This window comes from Garra rufa, chromosome 10, assembly GCF_049309525.1.
Source record: "Garra rufa chromosome 10, GarRuf1.0, whole genome shotgun sequence".
Taxonomy (NCBI): domain Eukaryota; kingdom Metazoa; phylum Chordata; class Actinopteri; order Cypriniformes; family Cyprinidae; genus Garra; species Garra rufa.
Window position 1 is genome coordinate 85095 of NC_133370.1, and position 10392 is coordinate 95486.

The window sequence follows — 10392 nt, forward strand, 5'->3', positions numbered from 1 at the left end:
GGTTCAGACATTGTACTCTGAAGGTGGTACCATGTATCAGGATGATAATGCACCAGTACACACAGCAAGACAGGTGACAGAGTGGTCTGATGAACAAGAAAAGTGAAGTTGGACATCTCCCATGGCATGCATAGTCACCAGATCTGAATATTATTGTGCCACTTTGGGGTGTTTTGGAGGAGCGAGTCAGATAACATTTTCCTACACCAGTATCATGTAGTGACCTGACCCCTGATCTGCAAGAGGAGAATGGCTCAAAATGCCTTTGGCAACTGTGCAGGACTTGTATATGACAATTCCAAAGACGAAATGCTCTATTGGCCAAAAAAAGGAGGCCCAACACCATACTAACTGTGGTCTAAAACCAGGTGTTTCAGTTTTTTTGTCCAACCCCTGTATATATATACACATTTTATATATATGTGACCCTGGACCACAAAACCAGTCATAAGGTTAAATTTTACAAAACTGAGATGTATACATCATATGAAAGCTCAATAAATAAGCTTTCTATTGATATATGGTTTGTTAGGATAGGACAATATTTGGCCGAGATACAACTATTTGAAAATCTGGAATCTGAGGGTGCAAAAAAATCAAAATACTGAGAAAATCACCTTTAAAGTTGTCCAAATTAAGTTCTTAACAATGCATATTACTAATCAAAAATTACATTTTGATATATTTATAGTAGGAATTTTACAAAAAAATCTTCATGGAACATGATCTCTACTTAATTTCCTAATGATTTTTGGCATAAAAGAAAAATCAATAATTTTGACCCATACCATGTATTTTTGCTATTGCTACAAATATACCCCAGCGACTTAAGACTGGTTTTGTGCTCCAGGGTCACATATATGTGTGTGTGTGTGTGTGTGTGTGTGTGTGTGTGTGTGTGTCTGTGTGTAATTAGCTGTATATAAATACAACAGAATCAATGAATCTATGGAATGTTCTCGTTCAGAGAGATGAATTAAAGTGTGTGAATTTTATAAATTATTAGCAGCTCATAATGATTCACAGTCACACAGCGGACAATAGATGCGGTCGAATCCGGAGACACAGAGTCTCACAATCAGCGTCAGATGAAGATCTGCTCCATCGCTAACATTCACGAGCGTCCGGCATCGTCTGTGATTCCCACAATGCTCCTGTGATTAGAGACAAACGGCCAAACCCCCATAAACCCCATCAATCTCACCAAACCTGCCAAAAACATGCAGGCCACTGTTCATTCCAAAATGAAAGGAAAAAGAAAGCTCATTTTAGGACCATTAAGGACATTATTTCCATGTGAATTAGTGACTGTAATGTGAACAAATTCATTCTGATTACAGTCATAAACATCATTCCACCGAGGTCACGACCTCTGACCTCTGTAAGGCTGGTTCAGTGTCTCAGGAAGAGTGAGGGATGGAGATGAAGGAAATGATTTAGGATTACGGCGAGAGTCAAACAATAGCGTGGCATCAGCATACGGTGGAGATCCGGCGTGAGGCCAGATGAGTCTCTGCAGCAGGTGTTTGTTAATGAGACTCAGTGAGAAAGAGAGTCTGATCACAGCCGCGTAATCCTCCTCTTCTCCCGCTGTGACACACAGAGTCTCTGCCGTCATAATCCACACGTAACGCTGAGAGCGACGCTCAATCTCCTCATCGTGCGGCTCCTGCGGATCGGCTTGTGGACAGCAGCGAAGAACACACAGACCTCATCGGACGGCCGTCAGAGGGTTATGGCTCACCCCGATACGACACCGTATGACGGATGTTCAGCAGAACGCTCCTCTCGTGCTACAGAGGGTCAGGGGTTCGATTCCCAATGAATGCTTGAGCTTGAAAACATGTACACTTTAAACACAATGTTGGATTGTGGATAAAAGCATAAATGCTGTTCTCGTCCATACAGTGAACGCAGGACTGGCAAACTCCAGAAAATGACAAAAACACCATTCACGAGTTCCCTCTTACAGATAATAAACTGAACGAAAGGTTGTGCGTATTTGGCGTGCTGTCCGGGAGAGGGCCTCCAGCTCGCTAGTCATTCCCAGAGGGAGGGGTCTGAGCACAGCGCTGGCCTGAACCCTATAAGCGCTCCCCCTATGGGCTGAAGGTGAGAGAAGAGGGGCGTTGGCAAGACAAGAGATGGTGAAGGTAGGATTGTTGTGTTATTTATAGGGATTTTTCCTGTGCTGATTGGATAGGGAGAGTGATTGCTACGGGTGAATTGGCCGTGTTAATTATCTGTGCGAGCTCCTCCCGAAACTTGTTAATAAAACATCACTTAGAGCCTCACAGAGATGATGAACGTGTGTAATATTCCTGAAGTTAACCTGTTCTCTCTCTCTGGTGGGATGTGAACTTCGCTTCAGCAGCTGGAGGGAAACAGTTTAGTGTGTCAGACTGAAGAATTACTTCTGGACACAAATGCAGCATATGGACCTGAAAACGTCAAGCGTTTCTGTGAGACGCCATCGCCTGAATCCTCTGATGACAACAGATCCCACATGATCCCACATCAATGAAGACCTCGCCAACCTAGACGCCATCGGTGCCACACCACAGGATCCTGATGAGTTCTCTACAATCAGACATTGGTACAAACTGTTGTTTGGTCTGGCCAGAGGAGAACTGGTCCCCCGACTGAGCCTGGTTTCTCCCAAGGTTTTTTTCTCCATCTCTGTCACCTGTGGAGTTTTGGTTCCTTGCCGCTGTCGCCTCTGGCTTGCTTAGTTGGGGACACTTTCCAGCGATATCGTCTACTATTTGAACTGAACTGACGATGATATCACTGAATTCATTGATGAACTGCCTTTAACTGAAAATTGATTATCTTCAATAATGCGTTACTTACACACTATTGTTCTGTTTAAATACTGTGCAGTTGCTTTGACACAATCTGTATTGTTACAAGCGCTATATAAATAAAGCTGACTTGACTTGACATGAAACCAGATTTTATGATAAAGCGGTGTTTCTGCAATGTTTTTTGCTGGTGAGGGTGTTGATGTGAATGCTAGAAAGTTCTGATGTGATCTTCTGGTCTGTGGGGGTTTTCTGTGGTGCGTCTGATCTCCAGCACACTCTCCTCAACAACACACACAAGATCTGTAGAAATGGCACGATAGATCCCAAAAAAATGCAAATGATAAAAATGACCTCATTTTTAAGGCATCATGATAATGATAATCATAAATAAATTGAGCATCAATCATCACAATCAGAAGATCCAGCAGAGGGCAGAATCTCATCCTGAGTGTGTTCCAGCTGATGATCATGTTTATCATTTAAATATGAACAGCACTTCAGTTCCTGACCATCATAAGAGCCTCCATCAGATCTCAGCTCGTGATGGACGTCGTCACATGGGTCTCCTCAAACATCTTCAACAATAAAGGCCAGCGGATTGAATTATTTATATGCGATATGATGATTCACATGCTAATCAAGCTCTTCAGCTTCCAGTTGTTCTTCTGACACACTTACATTCATATTTCACTGCTGTCCATTCAGTCGGATTATCACCCACAAATGACCAATTACTGTCACTGAATGAAGAATATAATGTGAGTGAGTATTTATCATCAATGCTTCTGTCAGAATTGTCTCACTATATTATTCTTATAAGACCTACATTTGAAGCGACACTTGTAATTTAATTCAAGCATAAATATCGAAATAAATAACCTTTTTAAATGAACAAATCAATATAAATAAGTTTAACTCATGTTAGAATAATATAACAAATAAATAGTTAATTCGTTTAAATTAAAAATATATTTTTTATAACAGTTTTGATAAATACTTTTTACCCCAAATTATACCGTTGACTGTCTTGTTGTTGTCTTGTACATGACAAAGCCATTATAATTCAGTCACTGATTTTCATTATTTATTCCATCGGCAGGAAAATCAAAAGTTGGAATCCTCTTACACAAAACAGCATCTTTACCTCAGAGAAAACAGTTTTGTTTCAGTTCAAGAGTGAGATTTTGAACTGAATTAGTAGGAAACACACAGGAAGTTGAACTGGGATGACAGGAAGATGAATTTACTGACACGAGTCACACATTAAGCAAATTTGAACAGCTATTAAATATAATGAAACGTTATAAATAAAACTTATATATATATATATATATATATATATATATATATATATATATATGCCATCAATCACTGATCAATCAAGTAGTGAGTGCATGATGACATATGAGTAACTCATAGTGAAAATGATGTGCATTAATACGTGTGTAAATGTGATGATGGTGATGATGAAGAGCTGGTTTGGTGTGGTTTGAGGGGTAATAAACGCCTCAGGTTGAACCCTTTACAGTCCTGGTGGAAACCTGAACGGCTTTCAATTGGCTGATGTGATTCGTCACGGCTGATGATCCGTTCTCTCTCTATATAAACACTCACACTTTCATTTTTCCTCAAGACTCCCGTCAGCGCTCCGGTGACGTGCACGCGCGGTGGGTGGGAGCGCGCGTCCCAATGGCGCCGGTGCTGATGCTCGTTCATGACTCGAGCCGTCACCATCACCTGTTGATCCGAAGATGAAGGTTAGTAAGATCATCCTAACAGAAAAACAGCCCCGAAAAGAGCTGCGCGCGACGTTTTTTTTATTCGCTTTTGTTGGTCGCGTTTTATTGTGCGGTCGAGGCGTTTGTGAGCGTCATTGACATTACACCGGTTTAAATGGTTTCTTACACATATTACACATTTGTGTCTTTGATTCATTCCATCTTCCATCGTTCCGCTCCGCTGGCTGCGTTCATTCGTGGTGTTTTCCAGCGGAGTGGCGCGCGCGGCTGTGATTCGGTGTCAGTTCGCTTTTGTTGCGCGGATGCTCCGGACGGGAAGACGAACGGCTGTTTTCGTGCATCGGGCCCACAGGAGCTCCAACTCTCTGTGCAACAGGTGCCGAGTGTCTGTGGACCGAATAGAGGTCGGTGTGAGGAGCTTCATCTGCGCTGCTGAAGGGCGTTTCAGCTCCGTTGCTGTCTGTCATTCACCATCCGCTGACATCTTTATCTTCGCTCGGATTCAGAGGTCGTGTTAGTATTTTCACTGCTAGCAGTCAGGCATTACATGAAACCTGTTAAACTTGCGTTAGTGATGCTGTGTGTAGCTGAGGAGCGTGTGCTTCTACTTTACTGAGTGATGCTTAAAAAAATCCCACAGACGCGCAATGAATGAGAAACTGAAGCGCATTTACACATAGAAGATACTCCAGACTGTAAACAGACACCTAGCAACCAGCCACAATACCCTAGAAACGCTCTAGCAACAGCATAGCAACCAACCACAACACGCTGCTATTTTGCGGGTGAGTTCTGCACAGCCAGACATCATTCAACATTTTCTCACAAAACAGTCTTGATTGATTTATAGCTTCTGTTCATGCATCACGGATACAGTCAGAAATAAAGAACCGTGAGCGTTCAGAGAACATTAGAGAGCAGCAGCAGGGAAACCCGGAAACAAAGCTGATGCTGATGATGAAGCTGAGATCCTACAGAAGAGCGGCGTGATGTGAACGTGGCCCTTCTGAACGACAGCAGCGTTCACACTCACCACTGAACCACTGCACTGAGTGTGAATGATCTGAGCACATCTGTGTCTTTATACAGTAATAATAGGCATTCACACATCACCACTGGCCAATCGCAAGAGCCTGCCACGTAAAGAGCTCTGGACAGGAGCAGCAGAAATCGGTCAGAGATGGAGACCATCCCCCACAATCCCCTGCTGTCCGTCTCTCTCTTTCTCTCTCTCTCTCCTTCTGCTGCTTCAGCGCTGTTGCGTGGAAACGGCTCTGAAACACATGAAGAGCATCAGATACGGCTGATATAATGCTGTTCATATGACACGAGTCTCATTATCACACATTCATGGAAGAAAGGATCACTGGAATCGCTGGGAGATTATGATTACACGATTGTTTTTCTTCTACTTTACTGACAAACAGACAGACGCTCCTCTTTTCATCCCCACATTTAGAGAAAACAGCTGATGATTAACATTTACTGACGGCAACAACACTATTGAAATTGATAGTATAGAACATCAATAAAGTGAAGCAATGAGGGGGTGTATAAAATGAACACATTCAATTAACCCACTGCTCTCATTATTTGGTGTCAGATCCCCATCTCGATGTTGATTTCTTTTTCAGTCGAGTAAACCTGAAGCAAGATAACTTTTTTGAATAATAATAAAGCTGCAAACGGGGAAGATGTGTTCAGTGTGGGCTTTTCTGATCAGTCTCTTCATGCAAAACACAGTTTATGATGCTAATGTGGACAGATGTAAATGATTCCACTGTCATTGACAATTGATGAGTAAATCTGCGTATTGTTAATTTGTTTTCTCCCGCAGACACACGAGGTGCGGAGGACCGAAGCAGGATCATCCAGCCCTGCGCTGCTGTGTGGAAGACTAGTGATTTTGTTGTGAAACTAAACTAAAGACCAACAACAAAACCCAGTCTGCCTCTCAGCACAGGGCACTTCGACACTAGTGTGTGTTTGATCATGTAACTGAAGTATTTATGTCATAAATGGAGTTGCTTTTACATATTGATTCAGTTTTAGTGAGTTAATGGCTGTGAAACAATAAAAGTGTTTGTGTTTCCATCCAATCAGGTTCAGTGTCTGTTTAATAAAGCAGCATCATGAAAACATCTTTGATTGATCATTTTGACTCGAATATCTGTTCACTCTATATTTCTGTTCAATAATTCCTAGTGTTTATAAATTAATAATAAAAAAAAAACAGGAAACATATAGCTGTAAATTCATTCAACTGATACATTTAGCAGGTGGAAAGCCATGGAGCACTCTGTTTTGTTCGCGTATGTGACACTAAATTCAAAACACACACACACACACACACACACACACACACACACACATTTCTAAAGTTAGAGTATTTATTACGTCTCATACACCTACACACAGGTTACTGGTACAGTAAAAGATCAGTGATTTCAGACATGCCAGACGAGTTGTTCATACATTCCGTGTTTACATCAGGCTGCCCGAGTTTCGCCCAAGGCACGACGGGATATGTAGTTTCGCGAGGCGCTACGACACCGACAGACACGAGCAAGCGCTTTGCTCACACACTACATTTCCCACAAGTCTTCGCGCAACGAGTTTGCCGGTCGACGCGCTGGTGTTCGCGACGCCCGCAGGTTAATGTATTTCTTTGCGCGGCTCGCGCTGTACACTGACAGGACGCACGGACTACATTACCCAGCATTCCGCGCGCCTGTGGTAAACAGAGCTGTCAAACAACATCGACGCCATTTCGATAACAGCCTTAAAATGGCAGTAAAATGCAGAGCGAGGATCGTTCCTCACTAAATAAGAAGCGACGCGCGCTTTCCGTGCTCGCGAACACAAACGCGCTTTAACGGACACTTGAAGACGTGACGCGGCGAGAAGATGGATATCAGCACGGCGGTGTTTAACGCGGCGAGAGACGGAAAACTGAAACTCATCCAGAAGTTGCTGAGCAACAAAAGTCCGGAGGAGCTGGAGGCGCTGGCGGAGGAGAAGACGCAGGGAGGCACGCCGCTGCTCATCGCCTCCCGGTACGGACACCTGGAGGTTGTGGATTACCTGCTGGAGCACTGCAAGGCCAACGTGGAGCTCGGGGGCTCCGTGAACTTTGACGGTGAGACGATCGAGGGCGCCCCGCCGCTCTGGGCGGCCTCTGCCGCGGGCCACTTGCCCGTAGTGAAGACGCTCCTGAAGCACGGAGCCTCCGTCAATAACACCACCCTGACCAACTCCACGCCGCTCAGGGCCGCCTGCTTCGACGGACACCTGGAGATCGTCCGCTACCTGGTGGAGCATCACGCCGACATGGAGGTGGCCAACCGGCACGGCCATACCTGTCTGATGATCTCCTGCTACAAGGGCCACAAAGAGATCGCCAAGTTCCTGCTGGAGCGAGGGGCCGACGTCAACCGCAAGAGCGTGAAGGGCAACACGGCGCTGCACGACTGCGCCGAGTCCGGCAGTCTGGAGATCATGAAGATGCTGCTGAAGTGCAACGCGCGCATGGAGCGCGACGGATACGGCATGACCCCGCTGCTCGCCGCCAGCGTCACCGGCCACACCAACATCGTGGAGTACCTGGTGCACCAGCCGCGCGCCACCCGCGAGGAGCGCATCGACGCGCTGGAGCTGCTGGGCGCCACCTTCGTGGACAAGAAGCGGGATCTGCTGGGCGCCATGCGCTACTGGAGGAGAGCCATGGAGCTGCGGCAGGCGGGCGAGAAAGCCGGCTTCCTGGCCAAACCGCCGCCCGGGCCGCCCGTGCCGGCGTACGACTGCGCCCGCGAGGTGTCCACGGCCGAGGAGCTGGAGGCGCTGATCACGGACCCGGACGAGATGAGGATGCAGGCGCTGCTGGTGCGCGAGCGCATCCTCGGGCCCTCGCACCCGGACACGTCCTACTACATCCGCTACCGGGGCGCCGTCTACGCCGACTCGGGCAACTTCGAGCGCTGCATCAGCCTGTGGAAGTACGCGCTGGACATGCAGCAGAGCAACCTGGACCCCCTCAGCCCCATGACGGCCAGCAGCTTCCTGTCCTTCGCCGAGCTCTTCTCCTTCGTGCTGCAGGACCGAGCCAAGGGCACGCTGGCCACCCGCGTCACCTTCCAGGACCTGATGGGCGTGCTGGGCAAGAGCGTGCGGGAGGTGGAGCGGGCCGTGGCGCAGCGGGACAGTCCTCCGGAGGCGCCGCAGTTCACCAAAGCGTTGTCCATCATCCTGCACCTGGTCTTCCTGCTGGAGAAGCTGGACTGCACGCCGGAGCAGGAGCACCAGAAGCGGCAGACCGTCTACCGGCTGCTGAAGCTCAACCCGCGGGCGAGGAGCGGCTACACGCCGCTGCACATGGCGGTGGACAAGGAGACCACGTCGGTGGGCCGCTACCCGGTGGGCCGCTTCCCGTCGCTGGCGGTGGCCGGTTTGCTGCTGGAGTGCGGGGCGGACGTCGACTCCCGCGACTGCGACAACAACACGCCGCTTCACGTCGCCGCCGCCAACGGCTGTCCCGAGATCATGGCGGCGCTGATTCGGGCCGGGGCGCACTTCGACGCCACCAACGCGCGTCACAAGACGGCCTACGAGCTGCTGGACGAGCAGAGCAGCGGCCGACACGCGCTTCACCCGCTCAACTACGTCACGCTGCAGTGTCTGGCGGCCCGCGCCATCGAGAGACACAGACTTCCCTACAAGGGGCTCATCTCGGAGGAGATGGAGGCGTTCATCGAGCTGCACTGACCGCGTTACCTCCAGCCGGAATACAAGCAATAAACCACGCTCCTCGTGAGAACTGAACTAGCGGAGCCTCCCGAAGGAGAACCGGGACGAGGACGTTTGTGGCCCCGACCGGCCTTTGCTGTGATCTCCTCGCTCTTCTGTCTTTCCTTCCATTGCGTGCAGGAAAAGTGGCCTCTTTCTCTTCTTTTCTGTGACTGACAGGGTGACGGCTTGATTCAGGGCTTTAATACTCGTCGATCGCACGGTCGGCGGTGGCACGAACGGAGCGTGCAAAATTGAAATGCAATTCTATCAGACTCTCTAGTTTTAACCATCTCTTATCAAACGTCATAACGTGGTGTTTAGTCGTTTCTTCTCATTTATGATCCTGAAGGACTTCGAAGCCCATAGTGCCAAACGCTAGCCTTACACGATCGTCTTTTCTAACGTTGTGGCTTTGAATGTGTGCGCCTGTGATTTTAATGTGTTTTTACTGAAATGACTGGCAGAGACTCTGTGCTTTCCTTCCTTTGGGGATCGACTGTAATATATAGAACTTGGCACTTTATCCCCCGTATGAGAACGGCTATTTTTGAATCGCTGACGTTACATTGATATCTATGCAGTTTATTAACAGCGGTGGATTTGGAGTGACAGATTTGGCAACCCGGGTTGTTTTTGTGTTTTTTCTTTGCAGGGTTACGTGAAAAGCTTCATATGCGTTGTAGTCTTATTCTGATGGCCTTTAAGTTTATTATTCTTGGTGAGATTTCACAGCTGAAATGATTTATTTTTCTGTTGGCCTGTCTGTCATTGTAAATGCCACCCACCGAAAGCACTTTGAACATGTTTAACACTTTGTTTAACCTCTAAAACCAGAGACATCTCTCAGAAACTAAGCTGATTTGGTTAATTTAAGACAATTTACTACAGGACAAAAATGTGTATGGTGATGCCTGAATAAAATTCAAGTGTCCCGTCCGTCTGTCTGGTGTTTGTTGGTCTCGGTAACGACTGACCCAGACCTGAATCCGTCTGTGGGAGTCTGTAAAGAGCCGTAACCCATGTAGAGCCGTTGATCGTGGACTTTCTTTACAGGTCGGGAC

The 10392-nt window shown here is 47.1% G+C and overlaps 1 protein-coding gene across 1 annotated transcript; it reads left to right on the forward strand.

Moving 5' to 3' along the window:
- Positions 1-7306: 7306 nt before the first annotated feature.
- On the forward strand, positions 7307-9537 carry fem1a (fem-1 homolog a). The gene has a single exon (XM_073849088.1). The coding sequence runs from the start codon at positions 7454-7456 to the stop codon at positions 9305-9307; it is 1854 nt and encodes a 617-aa protein (XP_073705189.1). The 5' UTR covers positions 7307-7453; the 3' UTR covers positions 9308-9537.
- Positions 9538-10392: the final 855 nt, after the last annotated feature.

Bases quoted from the DNA above. Each gene is read 5' to 3' on its own strand.
- fem1a (XM_073849088.1), top strand. From the start codon at position 7,454: ATGGATATCAGCACGGCGGTGTTTAACGCGGCGAGAGACGGAAAACTG.